The 20,548-nt window shown below is 47.9% G+C and overlaps 1 protein-coding gene across 1 annotated transcript in view; it reads right to left on the bottom strand.

The window, feature by feature from the left end:
- Shisa6 (shisa family member 6) overlaps positions 1-8,540 on the bottom strand; it is a 289,273-nt gene extending 280,733 nt beyond the window's left edge. The window contains exon 1 of the mRNA XM_050162848.1: positions 7,827-8,540. Coding sequence (XP_050018805.1) covers positions 7,827-8,473 — 647 coding nt within the window. The 5' untranslated portion in view covers positions 8,474-8,540. The remainder of the gene's footprint in view (positions 1-7,826) is intronic.
- Positions 8,541-20,548: the final 12,008 nt, after the last annotated feature.

Genomic DNA, 20,548 nt, shown 5'->3' with positions numbered 1-20,548 from the left:
GCGGGAGTGTTACCAGCTCTGGATGGAAGGTCATTGACCCTCTTGTCCTTTACGGTAACAAGTTGTCCCAGGCACAATCAGGGAGGCTGCTTCCTTAAGCATTTCGGGTATCCCTGACTCTGTCAGGAGAGTAGAAGACCGTGAGCTACTTTTCTAGAACCTAAGGGAAGATAGAGATGGGCAACATAGTGGTAGCATGGCTTTGGGCAAGGCATGATGCTCGGTTTCTCCGTCTGTAAAATAGGCCTCTATACTCTGTGGGCTGAAGGATGGTGAAGGAGGTGGGGGGGGGCAGAGGGAATACAGTGAGATTCTGCTTGGAAAATGCAGAACAGGGCTCCTGGTACCAAGTAAATTCTCAAGGCCAGGCACTATTGCTTGAGACATCACCCAGCCGAAACTCAGGGCCTCACAGCTTTCACAGGTGATGGAGGAATGGCAGTTCCTGACAGGACAAACTCCTACCTTTTGATGCCCACTGCCCAAGTTCCTAGTGGAACGAACTCCCTCAAATGTGTTCAAAAGGGGCCTCTACATGTGTTGGAGGGGGCTATGGAGTGATACAAGAGCTCAGTCCCTCCCCCCTTCCCCTAACTCTTGACTGAGATTGGGGGGAAACACCCATCTGCAGCAGCATAGCCGTGACTATCCCCAGCTGCCCAGACGATAACTGGGTGGCTCCCTACCCTTTGCTCTTTACTGGGCCAGCCCACTCTTGCCCCAACCAATCCCATCCCATAAATATAAACTGGAGGCATGGAAGCAAGTATGGTAAATGGGTGTTGGGAATCTTCCCAGAAATGCTATGGTAGCCTCATGTCCGTGGGCCTGCAGGTATCCATGGCAGTCTGACCCAAGTGGTAACCTCATCTGAATACGGAATTGCAGAGGCGGTGGCCCTGTGATAGAGGGCGGAGGGCAGTGAGCAGGGGCTCTGATCCCAGGCTTCCTCTCTGCATGCATCCCAAAGAAACTGGGTCCCTTTACCCTCAGCATCAAAGCAGGAAGCTAAATTGAGCGATCCGTCTACTATTTTATGCAGAAATGTGGGACATTCTTTTTTCCACTCTTTTTGGGCAGTTATCTGAAATGTTTGATGCATATTCAGCTCCTTCCTTTTGTCTTCTTTCCCAACTATCCCACAGCTTGCCCAGCACACTGCTGTCACATGAAACTGGTCTTGCCTAAGAGGTACTTATCTTCCCACGTGAGGAGCAGCTCTGTCCACATGGTCACAGATGGTGAGGGGCTCTCCCCTCCTCTGGTCCATCCTGCCTTTCAAGATGGTAGCGATACTCCTCCCAGCAGCTTTCCCTAGGGAAAACACTGTGGCTTCCCACCGCCTTGTCCATTCATCAGCCTTACCCCCGACTTATTACTGCTTAAAGGAGCCGGATCTCCCTGGGAGGGGGAAAGATGCTATGGTTTCAGAAAGCCAAAGTGACTGGCTCTAGAGTCTCAAAGTATTTCCAAGAGTGGTGCTATGGAGCCATTTGCAGAAGAAGAGCCAGCGTGTGGCCTCTCAAGGAGACTGCATGGGAAGCGAATTCGGGACATACAGGCACCCGGGTTCTTTCAGAGGATCAGGCATAGCAGAGGCAGAGCTGCTAGATGTCATTTCATACAGGTTCATCCCATCATTTCATACTTCCACCCTAGTAGCGGCTGGTTTCTTGACCCGGAGCTGAGAAAGGGAACAACAGTCACCAGGAATTACGCTTTTGTGTCTCCAAGAGGGATCTTACATACACTGGAGGGGTCCCGGAGGGTGATTCTGGATACACACACTCACACACGCAGGACCTCACTGCTGTGATACATCACCACAAGCCCCGCCCCCATACCTCCAGGTGAGAAGAGAAGCATCCAGAGTCACATTTTAAATTTCATAACTACCCACATAGTCACTGGGTGGTGCCTTACCCTGGGCCACCCTCCTTCCTTCAGCATATGCTGTATTTTTTTTTCAACAGTCTGCCTTACTCACATCTTACTAGAGGATTCTGCTTAGATCAGGTTATTGCACTTTAGAAAAGAACGCAGAGAAACTGGGGGGGGGGGGGGGAAGGACCAGGGACTATCATGAGAAATCATGTTGGTGGATGGAAACCCGGAGGTCAGCAAGACTCAAGACACAGGGAAGGGACCGAAAGAGGCTGTCACTCACATCTGAAAGAGTAAAAAAGTTATTTGCTGATGATTAAGAACCAAGCATAAAGCAAAGCAGACTGCTTCCAGTGAAGAAAACGAGATTGAGGCTGGGCCTAGAGCACGAACGCCAAGGCTCTCAGAGAAACCTCTTTTGACTAGCAGCTGAGACGCGTGGCCTTGTGACCTCTGTGCTGTTGATTTCAAGTGCCTCGCTTAGAAAATTACAGAGTCAAACTGACTGTGGGAATAAGGCCATGATGCTGAAATGGGTAGCAAAATAGTAGATTATGTTAGTCTGCCTTTTTATAAGACTTTGGTTCTACTTGTAGAAAAAGTAATAGAGTTGACAATCTGCCCTGATTTCTTTTAAAAAGAAGCCTACTAGAGGCTTGAGGCCAAGGGCCTCAGATCCTGTTAGGGTTTGCTGGTGAACTCCCTATGCAGGGCCTTCTTCCCCTTGATAATGTCTACCAACAAAAGGAGTACAAATATGAGGTCATAAATGTGACTCAGGGAAAAATAATGAGTTTGAGTTTCTCAAAGTAATGTGAAGAGGGCCAAAATCATCACAGAAGGGGTGTTCCCAATGAAGGCAGCCTAAGTCCTCCTTTATCCCATTAGGGGCCCCTCTCCGCCCACCTGAGACATCTTACACATCCACAAAGTCAAATCGCAACTTTGTAATTTCACCAAAGAGATGTTGCCAAGGAACATGACAAACACTGGAAGGCAAAATACACTTGCTTCTGCAACAGTTTCAAGTATAAACTCTTTAGAACTTTGGGCGGACAGCATCAGATACACCAAAGAAGAGAGCTGCTGGCCATGGTCACAGCCAGGAGCAGACAGCTAACTCAACGTGCAGCAGTGAGGGGCTCTCCTGGCTACGGGATGGAAGTAGAAAATTAAGACCTAAATAATATCATGTCAGGCCCTGGAGAAATCAGTCAGCAGAGCTCGACAGAGGAAGTTCTTTTGGGTCTCGGCTGCCTTTTTATTCCAGATCTTGTAGGCATATCTGTCTGGGATAATTGACCTCTTTCAGTCAGCCCACTTTTCAGATATCTTAACCATCTTAACCATTGCTTTCTGCAAATTGATGTGAACCAACACGCCAGTCAGTAAAATCCCTCATTCAAATCGGTTGAAAACAATGAATTATACTTTGTTTTCTACAAGCACCTTAGCAGACTAGATCTATGGGTAAATTCTCGGTTTCTTGACAGCAGATTCCGTGAAATGAATGTGTTCTGAGACAGGACAGGGTGGGACAGATGTGCAAGTCTTTTGAGCTTGGGGACAGTGAAGGAAAGAAACACAGATAGTGGACAGCATGACCTCAGAGGGTTGTCAAGGTCTCAAGGTGGTTCACCTTGTTTGCCTGGTTGTTTTGCTAAAGCAAGAAGGAACCCAGTTAGCCTGTGTGTCAAGGGAGTGTGACTTGGAGTTTGAAACTGTTTTCTGCCTTCTCTAGGTGAGCTGGGCTCACAAGCAATGTATCCACGTACATTCAAGAGTCGTAACAGAATCACGCCTGCGGGAGTCTCTGCAGTGTTGCTTTGTTCCATCAGAGGTAACCACCAACTTTTTGTCCAATCGCTTTCTTACTTCTTTTTGTTGTCTTCTTTCTGCCTTCCTGGGAGTCTGCCCCTAACCCTCTTTCATAATGCTTCTGTAACTTCCCAGCTTTCCCAATGTGCATTTCTTTTTAAACTCAAGGAGAAAGGAAAACTTGAAAAAGGTAAAGCACTTCAATTCAGCCCAGGGCAAGATTCGTTTTTTTCCCCCTTTCCTTCCAAACTTCTATTTGGAGAAAAAGAAAAAGAAAGAAAGAAAGAAAGAAAGAAAGAAAGAAAGAAGAAAAAAAAAAACACCACCAAGCTGACTTGGTTGAGATTATAATGGGAAGCTCACAGTACTGCAGAAAAGAATATTGAATGTTTGACAGTTTGTCTCGCGTTCTTCACTCACTCAACTCTGGGGCTGTCCTGCTACAGCAGGGTTGGCCTGCAAGGAAAGCAGAGCTCTCCTGGTTTGTAATTAACTTCTAGAAGGAGAAAAGACAAAACAAACTTTTCCCTGGCCTATGCTAGAAATAAGAGTTGGGAGATGGACTCTGCAGATGAGCTACCTCCTAATACCCTTCCCTTCTCCCCAGGATGTATACTCGGGCTCTGCTCCTCCAAGCATCCTCCCCTGCCCATCATCTTCCCTGCCCACTTTCCTTCATACGCCCAGTCCCGTACAGGCACCTCCGACTTCACCAACTGTGTCTACAGCATCTTAATAGCTTCCAGACCCATCTGTTAATTTGCCATTTAAAAAAAGGAGCCACGCAGTTCCTCTTTAGAGCGAGTCTCATCTCCGAGACATTAATGAATCAACTCGTGGTGAGGAGGAGGAGTAGGTTTGGATGTAAGAGAGCTGAGGGCAGAATAGAATGTCAAAAAGGGTCAGCCTCCTGGGCTGGGGGCTGGGCAGAGTCCATACCTCTGGAGGATATGGGTCATCCTTCTCTGGGCAAACAGCCCCAGGTAAGGACTATAGAGACACTCAGGAAGCATGACAATCGGAGGATGCCTGCAGGTCTAACCTTAACCTGAGAAGTTCTAAAGCAGGGCCAAGAAGAGGATGTAGCCTCTAATAGAAATGGGGTTCCAGCCAGGAAAGTTGGGACACCCCCACTCAGAGCTAGCATCGCTTTCTCCTCCTCAGAGCCCATCTTGCTAGGTTTGGGTATTTGCATCATTGACACCGGGTTGTCTTTTAGAATTACCAGAGAGCTGGCTGTTTCCCCTCCAGACACCGACTTCTCACTCTGAATCCTGCTAGCAAGGGCTAATCACTTCCAGAAAAAGCAAAATCTGCTCTTCCCTGCAAGGGAGGGAGAGATGCAAGAAAGTCCAGTCATAAGGAATATGCATGTGTGTGTGGCAGACAGAGGGCTGCCCAGCCTGCGAACACCAAGGCAGAGCATTTGGCCAATCCCTTCTTCCATCTCTTCTTAAACTCCCACAGTATCCCTTTGCAATGAGGCTTTTCTCACTGAAACTCCCTCAGACTCAGGAACGCTTGCCCCGGGAAGGAAAGGACTCAGGTCTGCCTGTCTTCAGGGAGGCTCACACACTGCAACAGCTCTTTTCTCCCGTTCAGTATGGACACATCTTGGCTGCACTATTTCAGAAAGTGCATCCTAGCTCCCACTTTCCCTCATTACTGTGTGACTGCATCTCTCCTCCTTCACCGCCCCCTTTCCCTACCTGGCCTCTCTAACAACACAGACTACACAGTCGCCCAACCCAGGGGTGGCAAGCCGTGACATCTGAGGTACAAGCAGAAAAAAAAAAAGGAGCTCCCCTCCCACGTCCACCCAGAGGTGCATGAGAGCGACGTGGGCACTCCCATAGACACACTTGAGAAGAAGAGGTCCAGATGCTATGCCATCTTGCTAGTTGCTCAGAACCAAAAGACTTTCCCTGACCTGCTCAAGGTTATTCCTGAGTGTCCTTAAGTGTCACTCATCACTGTGAGTGTCACTCACCTCTGATCTCCAGCCCTACCCCCACCTGCCGCACATACACTGACAGGCATTGTCCCCTATCCACCCAGCACCCGTATGATGGCTTCTAAAGCACGGATCAGGCGAGGCTGCAGCTGTTAGAGTGGTGCTGTGAACTGAATGAAATCAGGAGGTGAATCTGAGAGAGAGACACGCCACACTTCCACAATGGCCTGGGGCCTAAAATTCTGTTCTTTCCTCACAGTTCACTTTCTCCTTCTCCCACCCCAGAAGTGGCCCCCATGGTTACCCCAATGTGGGACAGAGGGAGTCTGTGGGGGCAGAAGAGACTAATATCAAAAAGAGTGACTTCTAAGAGCCACATGGCAATATCGGTTTTCATGGGAGCTTAATCTCAGACTCCGAGGCCACATAAACTCATCAAACACAGGTGATGTTGACCAAATTGCACAAGACCACCGGGGGCAGGGCAGAGAGAAACCCCAAGAAAGGTTACTCAAAAGAGGTAAGAGTCAGGATGGTTTTAATGGGACAAGAGGAGGGGAGAAGAGATGAGTCCCAGTTCTGGGCCAGAGGTGACAGATGAAGAACAACAGCACATCTGCTTCAGAAAGACCCCTGCCTCTAACTAACTCCTTCTTGGCTTTCCAAGCTGTGCCAAGACAGAATTCACCACCAGACCAAACAAACTCCTAGGGAGTGGGGATGCCTTGCTCTTGTTTTGTTCACGGTGCCCATCCTTTGCATAGCAAGGCATGGAGATCCCAGACCATTGCTCAAAATCCTGGTTCAAGACCAAAGGGATGTCAAGCAAACCAATGCTGACAGCAGCTAAAGGATGAATAGCTAGCTCCGGCAGTGAGGGGTTAAAAAGGGATGCTCACTCCCTCTACAGTCAACCCAAGCCTAGTACTTGAGTGTGGAATGTCTGCATTTCGTGGATTTGAGTCAATAAAACCTGACAGGGAATATCATCTTTCCACACCCACATTATCGAGGGGGAGGGGCAGAATCAGCTCCTTCAGCATGCCTAGAAATTTCTACCTGCCTTCCTCTTTTCAGCAAGGTAGGGGTGAGTAATGTTCAGAGCAGCAAAGGAAGAAGGTTTTCAAGTCAAGAGGATGATAAGCAAGGTGCATGGGCCAAGGCAGGCTTGGTGGGTCAGCTCACAAGCAGCGGACTGGGGGCTGGGCCTGGGAACTAGGGCAGTGCCCACTCTGTGTGCCAGAAATGGAAGTGTTTCCTGGGGCAGGGCTTTCATTGAAGCCACATCCAGCCATTCATCTTCGTGGGGAACACTGGAAGCATAGCTGTACTTCTCACCCTCTGCCTGTCTAATTCCTACAGGAGAGACTGGGTTCCTGTTGTGGCTTTGACTTTCCAGCGATCTCCTTGGGAGCAAGAGGCAGGGGTGAGAAGCAATCAGAGTGGAACTGTGGACTGTCATGTTTTAAGCTCCTGTTATACATTTTAGAAGGGGGCAGTCCCCAGTGTCTTTTCCATGTGTGCAATAAAAGATGCCCAACCGGGCTGAACACCATCCAAAGTGTTAACTCCGAGAGGCCTGCCTTGGAGGAACAAGTCCTCCAGTCTCGGCAGGAAAGCTAAGCACCCCACTGGAAGACATAACATCTGTGCTGGTCAACAGGACATGGGGTACCTTCTTCCCAGCAGAGGCAGACACCCTTTTCATAACTATTCCACTCTTAACCCCTGGACATCCCAGCTTGCACTAATCCACTTGCTATTCTTTTCAGTGAAGTGTCCATACTGTTCAGTTCTTTCTATTAAGCTGACATTACCATTTAAACAAAAACCTAAGCGTGGTACAAGCCATAGTAAAGTTGCCACACGCCATGAAAAAGAGAGCCTGGAGATTGGAAAATTAGTGGAATTCTTATCCTTGAACATCTTGAACTCCACTGATTCGTACTTTGTGTTGCAAATCCCTCTAACACTAAAGCGTGCCTAGCTGCTTCCTAAGGAATGCGGGAGGACCACGAGATTGATTGCTCTGAAAAGGAAGCGGCTGTGGAAGTGACTTAGAAGGATAGAAGAGGTGTGCTGAAGAAGACTGGACAGGTGGGGGTGGGGGGTATGTTAAGAGGGGGCGAGGCCCCGGAACCCGAGACAGGCACCCAGAAGCGCCTCTCACCTGTGGATGTTCATCTCTCGCGGGGGGCGGTGGGCCTTGTCATAGGAGACCTTGGCGAAGACGCCCGCTACGATGACAAAGGCGATCACCCCGCAGGTGATGTAGACGGTGAAGTTGGTCTTGTCCTTCTCTGGGTCGTACTTGTTCTCGGGCCCCGGCGACACCACCTTGGTGCTGGGCGTCTGCACCCATACCGGGCTTTGGTAGTTGGTACACTGGCGCTGGTCCAGCTTCTCGTGGCGCTTCTTGCAGCAGAAGCGATAGTAGCAGGTGCCGCAGCAGTACAGGTAGCCGCTCTCGCTGTTGTTACACTCGAACTCCTTGTCATACTGGCCGCTCACGTCGTAGTAGCCCCAGCACGTCTCGTAAGTGACGGTCGCGCTGGCCGCCGCCGCCGCCGCTGCCGCGGACTGTCCCCGCCGGCTGCCCGCCTCCGGGACGCCAGACGCCCGGGCGGTGCTGTTCAGCTCGCGGCCACCGCGGGCTAGGGCGCCTCCGGAACGTCGACCCCCGACGGCTCCCGCTCCTAGGGTCCGGTTAGCAGCGCGGCCGCGGGCAGCGTCTGCGCCGGGCGGCAGGTGCAGGGACGAGAGCGACAGCAGCAACGACAGCAGCAGAGGCGGTAGCAGGAGGCGGCGCAGCGCCATGGCGGGGCCGGGCGGGAGGGCGCGGGCGGACGCGGGCTGCAGGCCGCTGCCCCAGAGGCTGGCCGGACTCCGAGGGCGACCGCGCGGGCTGGGCGAGCGATGCGAGCCGGTCAGCGGCGGGGCGATGGCGCCATCGAGGCGCGGGCGGCGGCAGGAGCGCACGGAGCGGCGGCGGGGCGCAGGCTGCGCGGGGCTCTCAGGCTGCGCGCCGGCTCCGTGCTCCCCCTGCGGGTTCCGCGCGCCTGGCGGGCAGCCCCATCCCCCGCCCGCGGCGGCCCCGCGCGGCTCGGCTCAGGCCGGCCCCGAAGCGCTGCTCCCAGAGGTGGTGGCAGCGTCGTGGACCCGTCCGGGCAGCTCCTGCGGGACGAGACGGAGCAGCGGTCACGGGGTGCGGGGAGCGGCAGGCGACCGGGCGGGGAAGGAGTGCGCAGCCCTCGAGGAGTGCGTCCTGGCTGGGACGGTGGCCCGAGGACGCACGGAGAGCCCCGGCGGGAGTCACCCGGCCGACCGGTCCGGGTGCGGTGCAGCCTGCTGAAGCTGGGGTCCGGCGGGCAGTCGGGGAGCGCGGCGGCTGCACCTCAGTCACTCACCGTGCCCGGCTGCGTCTGCAGCGGCGGCGGCTAGGCGGGAGCGCAGCGGCCGGAGAGAGCGAGCGAGCGGAGCCGAGAGCCGCCTGCACTAGTGCCGGAGCTTGTGCGATAGGCGAGAGGGAGACACACGCACTTACACAGCTGCACACGCGGGAGCGCCGCACGGGGAGGGCGGGGAGGGAGCCCAGCCGCTCGCCGCCGCCCACGTTTCCACGCCTGGGCGCCCGAGTGGGGGACGGCAGGACTCCTCTTTGCCTCTTCCCCCCTCACTCGAAGCTCCGCGTCACCAAAGCCCGGACACCAGTTAAGCAACACTGCGTACTAAGCTGGCAAAGAGGGAGCTCACCCTGCTCCCCACTTCTCATGCCCGGGAGCAAGATGAGAGTGAGCTCTCTGGAGCCGGCCGGCGGCAGTCAGATGTCCTCTGACATTGCCCTTCCTGCCCTCTTGGTCAAGTACCACCCCCTCACCCCCACACTCCCCACACTCCCTCACCCTGCGCTTACCTTAGCCTGGTCTTTGCGCTTCCAGAAAGGAAATTGGGGTTTCTGCAAGCCTCTGCCTCTCCCTAGTGGTGATGCTTGCAGCCAAGATAAGAGGTCAAACCCATTGCTACAGGTTCCTACACTGAGGCCAGGGGTCAAGTGGCTCTTGGGCCATTAAGTGCCCTGAACCTAGGCTCTTTTCTTCTTCATCTCTCATACAGGAATGAGATTTCTGGGAGACACCTAGAATTCCCTCTTACTCCAACTTTTTCCAGCGTTGAGACTGAGTTTAAAAGTTATATATATATACATATATATATACATACATACATACATACATACATACATACATACATACATACATACATACATACCTGGGCTTTAAAGATTCCTTTGGGAAACTCTTGTATCCCCTGCTTTTGCCGCAAGGGGAGAAGGAGAGACGGGTGGGAATCCGAGGGAGGCATTCCCTCTGGACCAGAGTAAGGTAGGCATTCCCTCTATGAGCAGGTTGGCTCAAAGACCTGAGTTTGACTTTCCAAGCTCTGCCGCCACCCCAAGAGGGAGTCAGAGTCCTAGTTTGGCGGTGTCCTTGGCAGAGGAGGGGGAACTGAGAAGAGCAGCAGCAGCGGCGGCGGCCAAGCTTCTGCCCATGTGTCCCGAGTACTTTGGGGGAAGGCAGGGGACAGACTGTCAGAACAACGATGGCAACAAAAATTTCCCTGAAATAGTCCGCTCAGTCCTACTCAGCGGGTGATTCAAACAAAAGATCAGCATTCAGGAAGAACTGGCAGGAAGTAGATGGATTGAATTGGAACTGAAAGCCAGATTCTAAGACACAGAAGGACAGGACTCTTCTAGAAACTCCCGGTGTACTACTCTTTCTCGATCTCCCCCCCCCCCTTTCTTCTTCCTTGGCGCTTTCCTGTTTCCTCAGCTTCATCTTTTAATGGTTCTGCTGACAATCACTGTTAGCGCCCATCCTGCCATGCGCACTGACAAGTGCTAAGCTAAGGAAGAAGTAGCATAGCCCCTTCTTTAAGGAGTTTCGTTTACAGAGGAGACAGGCAAATGATTTCTGCCTGTCGTGTTTGTGTGCACGACAGAGATGGGAACAGTCTATTCTGAGAGCAGGGTACAGGCACCTAGCATAGCCCAGGGGAGGAGCAGAGAGGATCAAATACAGTCCTCAGGGTACTCTTGAAACACATGGTGAAGAATGATTAAGCGTTAGAAACACAAACAAGAAGGTAAAGATGCAGAGGAAACAGGGAAACTGGAAGAAATGAGTTGGTGAGGGTGGGTGAGCTAGGCATACAGAGTGAGAAAACCCTTAGAGAGGCTTCTAAATAAAGGCAGCTGGGGGGCACTGTAGGCCCTGTCAAAGAATTTGTATGTATTTCAACTGCTGGGAAAACATTGGTGATTTTTAATAGTGGAAGATGTATCAAAGGTATAGGTTTGTTACATCTCCAAGTCTCCTGAAGGAGGAAACACTGGCTGAACTGGATGCAAGGAAGGCAATTTAGAAGTTGTGCTCACAATCCAGATGCAAAAATGACGGACATATTGGAGGTGATGCCTGCGATGGATGTGATGTTCTCATTCGGAAGAGCAGGCTCAGGCCAGTCAGCAGTGGTCATGTGGAAGTGTCTTTGAGAGGTCTACCTGAGGCTGCCCCCCCCCACACCTAGCAAGAACAGAAAGCTCAGAGGACGAAAATAGGCACACACCCTTGGTATTCAGGGCAATGTATTTGAAGAAAACAACACTGTGCCTTTGAATATGGATGCTGTGTGTGGTTTCTAAGCCAATCTCTTTCTGTCTTCTAGTTTTCCCATCTCCCTCGTTTGTCCAGAATTTCCATTTGTTTATCTGGCCACTCCCTCAGAAATAGGTGGAAGACTAAGCTGTTCCCATGAGGAGAGACTCTAACAAGATTTCCTCAAAGATACCATGGGAAATTGACAATGTTTTTCAAGTCAGCCTCCCCTCGTAAGGGCAAATGTGTCGTCAGGTTTTGTGCCCCTAAATTGCGACATCAACTCACGGAAACAGTATTTAGGGAGGCTGGAATGTGGAAAGTTGTTTATTCCAACCCTTGATGTAATGCACTCTTTTGTAACTGAGACCTCTCCCGTTCACTCTATGGAGTTGACCAGATGAGACTTATCTTCTATCACACTTCCCCAAGACCCTACCCCATTTTCCCTTTTGGTTTCAACATTAGATCCTTGGCAGTATTGAAACATCCTTTATTTGTGGACTTGTCCCATTTAAAAGTTCCAGAGAAGAATCATTTCCCCCCAAACCTACAAAGACTTTCCAAAGCCCTAAGGCTATGGGGAAAGTGTTCCAACTATTGTTATTTATAAAAGGTGTTTTCCAATTGGTCTGAGCCAGATGTAACAACCACCTTCTCTTTAGCAAAGATTGGTTAAGAATGCTTATGTGGGGACTGCAGAGATGGCTCAGCAGTTTAGAGCACTAACTGCTCTTCCAGAGGACCTAGGTTCAATTCCCAGCAACCACATGGCAACTCACAACTATTTGTAACTCCAGGATTCAACATCCTCACACAGACATACAGACAAAACACAAATAAAGTAAAAATAGAAGAAGAAGAAGAAGAAGAAGAAGAAGAAGAAGAAGAAGAAGAAGAAGAAGAAGAAGAAGAAGAAGAAGAAGATGATGGTGGTGGTTTATATGCATGTGTGCATGTTCTGGTCAGTGTAGATAAAGGTAGCCTAATGGGGAGTGTTTGGGTGAATATTCTTGCTGTAAAAACGATGATAATTCCTCATTTCTGACCATGGTTGCTCTGGCTGGAAGGGCATGAAAAGGAGGCGATATTCAGGTTGATATTCCTCAATACTTCTTACTGGGTGTGCCTGCTCTGCCCTTGAGGCATACAGTGGAATTGCAACCCAGGGGCCTCCTGTAAAAGGCAACAAGCTAAAGTCATCTAGAGGGTATTACACTGACCGAATGTTTTGGTAAGGTTGACCTGTAGAGCATTTTCTTCATTAGTGATTGATGTGGAAGGCCTAGCCCATTGTGGGTGATGCCACTCTTGAGCAGACAGTCCTGGGGTGTATGTAAGCAAAATGTGGGGAACAAGCCTGTGAGCAGCACCCCCCCCACACACACACACACGCTCATGGCCTCTGTTTCAGTTCCTGCCCTGACTCCTTTGGATTATGGACTGTGATGTGGAAGTGCAAGATAAAATTAACCCTTTTCTCCCCAAGCTGCTTTTAAACTTGATGTGTTTCTCATAACAATACAAACCCTGAGACAGGTAGATAAATGGACAGGTAGAGTTCATTCAGTGAGTTGTGAACAGGAATCGTGTGTGGTATTTCAGAAGCACAACATCTAATTGCAGTAGCATCACATCCAATTCTCTTGTTTCATTCTGATGCAGTGATCAGCCAGCTTCCCTGTGAGAGTGGTTTTGGTACCCAGGGGTGGCTCCCAACATCCGGCCATGTATATCCACATAAGGCCTGAGAAAACTGAAGAAGAAAAAAAAAAGTCTGAACAAGCAGCTTCCTGGCTACCGAAGTCTCAGGTTGAGCATACATAACAGAAGTTCTTTTAAGATGCCCTGCTGTGCAACTGAGCCCTTGAGCAGCTGGCGCTGGGTACAACTGCCTGCCACAGGCAGACACAATACCCCCAGATCTGGGGCAGACAAATGTGGCTCTGGGGCAGTGACCTGCCTGTATGAGGCTAGGTTCTGACAGAACAGAGAGGGGTGGAGCCAGCAGCCAACCTGCCATGTTCTAAGTGGAGTCCTCCAGAGGTAGGTAGTCTAACAGTTTCAGTTTGGCTCAGGTGGTCAGAGGAGGCTGCAGACACCCAGGAAAGTCTCCAGACTGAGAAAACCTCTGAACAGATATAATATGCTTTGAAATGTCTTTAGATGCCGAAGAAAGAAAAGAAAATCGATATAGACAGTCACAAAAAAAATAGTTTAAAAATAAATAAAATCTTTAAAGAAAGAGTATAGTAATATAAAAAAAAAATAAGCCATGTAAGGGTGTGAAATACATTGGGCATCTGGACCCTGGATGGTGCTTTGTTAACTTTGAATTTCTTGGATGTTGTTGAGTGAACAGCGGCTACCGAGAGACAATGGATTATAGAAGGGACTGCTGGGTTAAATCAGCCTGTATGCTATAGAAATTTCTTGGCTTCAAAATGAAATCAGTAGATGTGTTGTGTTGGGTGAGAGGTTATGCCTTTGTTTCCACATGAAATAAAAACTTATGATTCTCTTTAAAATTAATAAAGATCAGGTTTGATCAGGGGAGACCACCTGAAAATCCTAGCTACAGACATGAATAAAGAAACCATGAAAGGAGATGGCTCAATGGTTAAGAGCATTGCCTGCTCTTCCAAAGGTCATGAGTTCAATTCCCAGCAACCACATGGTGGCTCACAACCATCTGTAATGAGGTTTGGTGCCCTCTTCTGGCCTGTAGACACACACAGAGAATATTTTATACATAATAAATAAATATATTTTTTTAAAGAAAAGAAACCACGAAAGACTGCAGGGCAGATGCCGTATATATATGCTGATCCCTCTATTATGGGAACAGCTCTGATACTGGATGAAATATGGTAAATCTTGTTGACTACAGAGACCTCACGACTTATTATTACATGCCACCCTTTCATATGGCATGGATAGATTTGAATGTTATCCAAACAAATTACAAAGTTAATAGATGCCTTTTGCCTGCTCAAACATAAAACAAAAAATCATCCTTAACTGACTTGTGCACACTGCACATTCCGTACCTGTGTTCATGTAGATATATATGCTACTTTTAAAAGTTTATGTGTTTTTTTTGGGGGGGGCTGGGGGGAGATCCAGACACCAACAAAGACAAGTAGCCCAGGTGATCCAGCCTCTCGGAATACCTCTGTTGCAGTTTTCTCAAAATTGTGCAACCAAAAGAACTTCAAAGCTGCTAGCTAAGATGGTCCAGCCTCACAAATTATCCAGTCAAGACTTCAGATAAGCTCTGTATTTTCTCATCAAACAGAGGCTAGATGTTGGGAGCAGTGAGACCCCAGATCCTGAATTTCTTGTAATCCCCTGATCTGAGTGCCTACAGCTGCTCTGAGCACGAGACCTTCAGGAGTTCCTGATGGTAGGAGAGTGGTTTCTGGTGGGTTTGGCTGGGGCGTGGCAATCTCTATATAATCTGCCCCGAACACAATAAAGGGGGCATTCTTGGGGAATTCAAGGATGACCCGTGTCGCTGTCTTTCTGTTTGTGTGTGTCTGTGTATTTTAACCTCCAGCCCCTTGCCCGAAGCTCGCAAATTGGGTGCCAGTGCACAGAGCGTAGACACGGGGGCACGGTGCACGGCAGCAAAACAAAAAATAATGTAGCAAGCTCCCCCAGGACTTGACCCACTTCCAAATTAAAGAGTATTTCTCCAAATTTGATAAATAAAAATGGACTGGACATTGTAAATGCAATTTTTACTTGATGATGTTCTTAATGTATATAATTTTATTGTGTTAGAGTTAGACCTTTCCTTTTTATTTAGACAAAAAGGGAAGTGTTGTGGGATATTTGTATGTTGTATGAAACTGTATTGCTGTGATGTGTTTAATAAAAAGCTGAAGGGCCATTAGCTGGGCAGGAGGCATAAGAGGGATTTCTGGGGAGAGAAAGGAAGAAGAGGATGAATCTAGGCATGCAGGAGAAGCCAGGAAACACAGAGAGAAAACAGGAGATGCAAGATAGAAGAGAGGTAATGCCACATGATAGAACGTAGATTAATAGAAACAGGTTAATTAAGTTTTAAGAGCTAAGTCTTATGGGCCTATACATTGCGACAAACCTAGCTAAAGGCCAAGCTTTCATAATTATTAAGAAGTTTCCTTGTCTTTATTTGGGGGCATATTTGGTGGCAGAAAAGAAAGTCCATCTACACAGGGTCCTTAACTACTAACCTCAGCAGAGAAAGCATGAAAGATAAAATACAGCGTTTTGCTTTTTTAAAGCCTCTAGAATTAAAATCTGTTGAGTTGTTTTCTGGCTTATGCTCTAAGGGTGATGGATGGATGGGTGGAGCTACCCCCAGACTTTAGCCCAGAGCCCTCCCAACTCTGGTCTCCTAGCAATGTGAGGTAAATCCTGCCCCCAGACTATTTGTATGTGAACTACAAATATTTGTATGTGAATGTAGCCAATAGCATTTCTAATATATGAATTGATTGCATCTTGGCTTTTTTTTTTTTCTTCAGTGTTTTGAGACAGGGTTTCTCTGTGTAACAGCCCTAGCTTCTTGGAACTCACTTTGTAGATCAGGCTGGCCTTGAACTCACAGAGACTCAGCTGACTCTGCATCCCAAATGCTGGGATTAAAGGTATGTGTCACCAAGCCTGGCAACATCTTGTCATTCTTCATTTTGATTTTTCTAGGGTTTGGAATTACCTATGCAACTTTGTACACTGACATATCAGTTTTATGAGCTTCACTTTGCACCTTTATAAAAGGGGATAGGGTCGAAGCATAGCACAGGGATTGTGTCCAAAAAGTCACATTCTCTTTTCTCACTATAAACCTTACTATGACCTCTAAGCCCGAAATTGGTCCATAACCCCAGTGTGATCTGGTCTTCGGCTGACTTAAGCCCATTTCCTTTCAGTCTGTCTTGACTCTTCCCCTCCAGAAGTGGGAGCTGCATTCTCTACCTGCAAGAATGTGCAGGCACGTGCAGGATTCTTTCTCACATCCTGTGGGCTCTGCTTAAGCATGACCATTGGAGATGGTGCGGTACCCACTCAGGACCTCTTCCACTGTGTTGAATTTTCATCTCTTCCTGATATGTTGTCCGTCACAACAGCTGATGGACTTTTAGACAATCCTGTTCTCTCCTTCCAGCTAGAACAATGGCTCTTAATTCGGGCTCTGTTGATTCCAGTATTCTAGATGCCTTTATCCACGACAGACAGCCAGTAGTCTAAGATGGATGCTGAAAGACCCCCTCCAGCTGACAGCTCTTCTGGGGTCTTCAGAAAGTCATCTTCTCTGAGCACATGTCAGCTTCCCCCAAAATCCCACGTCTAACAATTGGTTACTAGTCATTTCAGCACCAACCCCTCTGGTGAGCTTGTTTTCCCTAAAGTCCCAGGGCACCCTGGCAGCAAAGTTTGATTGAGTCTTATCACATCTGCCCAATCCTGTTTCCTCCCCCATTTTCGCAGTGTGTTCTTTTAGAAAAGCCTGCAAGTCAAATTTTGTTTCCACATCTACTTCAGGGTTTCTGATCCTATGGCACAGCTCTTCAGGAATCCACTTTGAACGGCTGTTTCCGGGTCCCCCATTTCCCGCAGTGCCATCTTGTTAGCGATTGCATGGCTTTTGCTCTCTCCTCTACAGTAACAAGCTAGAAACTGTCTCCTAAGGCCACCAATTCTGATGTCAGATAATCTAACAGTCAGAAAATTAGAGTGCATTCGCTTTTGTTAACGTTGCTGGTAGGCAAGACAATTTATTGGTTCATACCAAGCGTAGAGTTTAGAGTGGGCTTCGTATTGGAATGACCTTTTTTTTTTCCCTTGCATTCATGTAAAATGCTGTATATACACTTTAGCTCATTTGGAAGAACTCAAGCCCATTCATTCCTCCAGAACTGTGTGCATTTAGGGAACTTCTCGTGCAGTACGATGCTTCAGGGTAGCGTTGTCCCTCGTTTTCACTGTAGAGGCTTGCTCTCCTCCACGCCCGAGGGGGCTGCATCAAGTTCTGTGTGGCCCACACTGCAACAAAACACACGTTAGTTGTGGTGAGCCCACAAGTATTGTACAGTAAATGGGCAGCTGACCGATCTACTGGACTAGCCACGGGAAGTGTGGACGCACACTCCACCTGGAGAACCCATCTTTGTAGAGCTGCGGGCACATCTGTCCTTTGGGTCAGTCACTGTCAATTCTGTAAAAATCTTGTGAAATCATGGCATTTCTCCTTTCTATATTATCCCAGCAGTATATAAACCTGACTTTTCCTGTAGGGGCAACTGGATACCTCCCCCGACACCCTGAAGCCCTGGTGTAAAAAAGGACTCAGTTAAGTCCTTTTTTTTTCCTCTCATAGCCAAAATCTACATAAAAATAGTTGCCCACAAACTTTCATTATTGACAGTAGTAACTGATGAGAAAGGAGCCCCCACAGAAGGTAATATGTCTGCTCTAACAGCAGACTCAGGAAAGTGGAATCTACTGGTCTTCTGCTCTGACTTAGCAGGCTATTAATATTTTGTATTTACTCTCACCTTGTTTTCAACTAACATAGGATCCTAACCAAGGAAATTAACTGTTTATACAGGAAAAAGGCCTGAGTCACCAAAACTAGCTTCAGAGAGAAAAATTCTCACCTGGGCACTCTGCTGGAGTCTGAAGCAAGATCCCCAGAAGAAATTCCTTTTAACTTAACCAGTGAGATGCTTATGCAAATCAAGCCCACAAGTTAGTATAGCTACCAATGCTGTGTTCTCAACTGCAGGGAAACTTCACAGCTACGCCCCCCCCCCAAGATGTAAAGCACCTCCTTTCCAGATCCACCAGTTTCTTGTGGCTCTGGGAAAATGCATGCTTGATACTATATTGTTACCGTCTCTGGGATTGTAAATTAGCTTGTATGCCTATAAAAACTGAGAGCTTTGAGGAGATCATCCCTTACCTTTTTTGCCCCCTTTTTATGCCTTATGCACTCGTTCTACCCTGATCCCTTTACCCTTATGTTTCGCCCTTCTGTCTGGTGCCTTATGCCGTTACGTTCATCTTCCCTTAAGTAATAAAAAAAAAAGCTTGCAAAAAACACGTGCCTAAGACAGCCAGTTTTATCCCCTCCGATCCCATTCCCAAGGCAGTCCTCGCTTACCGCAGAAGTCCTACTCTGAACCCCGAGAGAGGGCTTGATAGTTAGCCCTTGATAGTTAGCCCCAGTCAAAATGCAATAGATCACAGGAATTCCAGGTGTGTCAAACCATTTGGCATTGTGGTGGGTTATTATAACACAACTACCAGCTAAGTCAAACCCAAGGGTACAGACTCCAAATAGAAATGGGTTAGGAGTAACTTTTGGCCACACAGATATCTGACATCATTTTGTCAGCTACTATGTTATTTTCCCAGACTGAATAACAGAGTACAACAAATTGAGGGAGGATTCAGTAACTGAATAGTGAATGAGTGGCGGTAGCACACACCTTTAACCCCAGCACTCAGGAGGGAGAGGCAGGCGGATCTCTTGAGTTCATAGCTAGTCAGTCTACAGAGTGGGTTCCAGAATAGGCAGGGCGACACAGAGAAACCCTGTCATGGAAAACAAAGCAAACAAACAAAAACTGAAATGCATTTGTTCATTGTTCAAGGGGTTGGCAGCTTCTAAGGGCACTGAACATAGGGTCTTCCCAGGCTTTTGTTCAATCTAGAAATGGCTATTGTTTCCACGGCCTGTCCAGGTCTCACATGCCTACCCTGGTAAGATGCAGAAGATTCTGAAACAGAATCCCAGCACCTGGTTGACCCTTGTTCTGTTCACCTAGCAAATGGAGCAACAGGAAGTTTATGGTCCATGCTCATGACTCAAACTATGGCATCACAGACTCAGATGAGCACAGGGGAATTTACAACCTCTGGAATATTTGGGTCTAAGTCAGACATGTGACAGCAAGCATGATCTCAAATTATCCTTATGGCTTGTCTGGCATGAGATTAACTCATCTCTGGGTTCATTATTTTTGTTGTTTTGTTTTGTTTTTCGAGACAGGGTTTCTCTGTAGCTTTGGATCCTGTCCTGGAGGTAGCTCTTGTAGACCAGGCTGGCCTCAAACTCACCGAGATCCACCTGCCTCTGTCTCCCAAGTGCTGGGATTAAAGGCATGAGCCACCACCACCCAGCTCTCATTATTTATTTTTTTATCATTTATTCAGTCATTAGGTAAATATTTAACCATTCACTGCTATGTACCAGTCACCAGATAGACCCTGAAAAACACACAAAAATAAATTATACTTTCTGGTCTGCAACCTGGTACCCACCTTCATGAAACCACTCTCCTTCATCCTACTGCATTTCAGAGGCTGGGAGAAGGAAGAGCCTCTCTGAGAGCAGATTAGAAATGTCTTTCCTCATGGATGAATTCCCAATAGATCCATAGAACATGGACTTTCTCCACTAGATCGATCAGCAGCTCCACAATGGGGAAGATGCCTTTGAAGATGTCCTAGAAGCATAACTGAATGGTCTAATATAGGGGTCACCAATTCACTCAATGCCTTAGCAGCTTGTGGAGGGATCCCTCTTATCAAAGGGGCCGCTTTGCTGTTGTTACAATCCAGAACCACCCAATGTCATTTTCTTCATATCTGAAGCAATGATACTAAAGTGCTTAACGTTCTGTTAGTTAGAATTGATGCAGATCTTAAGAGTAAGATGCAATTATAGCACCCAACAAATGCAAGTTTTATGTTCTCTTCTAACACACACACATACATATAATATATAAAGGAGTATTATATCTGTACACATATTTTAGGTCATAAGATGGTTTATTTTAATTACATATTTTCTGGGTGAGTTTTAATGAACTATTTTCAATACACATTTATCTGGGTCTGTGGAAGGTGATTTTTCTACATAATATTTCAGTTCACCCCTGTTCCATACTATAGCTCCCCCTTCCTGTGACCACAGCAGACATCACTAATCAATTATAGAATCCCTTCCTGCTGAGACCAGTGGTAGCCTCAGAAAAACCTTCTGACATAGAAAGCTCCAAATAACCAGCAGGCATTATCTATAGTTGGAATTAGCACACGGAATTAATCCTATTTGCCTAACAGCTCAGTGAGGGACAGCAATTAGAACAGTTCAAGCATGATTTTGTTATTTTATGTAGACATGAATTTGAGATTTTTTTTCTAACTATACAACTTTATTGCCCCAAACTGAAACATTTAT

This window comes from Alexandromys fortis, unplaced genomic scaffold, assembly GCF_014885135.2.
Source record: "Alexandromys fortis isolate MF-2015 unplaced genomic scaffold, M_Fortis_MF-2015_v1.1 scaffold_84, whole genome shotgun sequence".
NCBI classification, from domain to species: Eukaryota; Metazoa; Chordata; class Mammalia; order Rodentia; family Cricetidae; genus Alexandromys; species Alexandromys fortis.
This window is presented reverse-complemented; position numbering and strand designations above follow the sequence as displayed.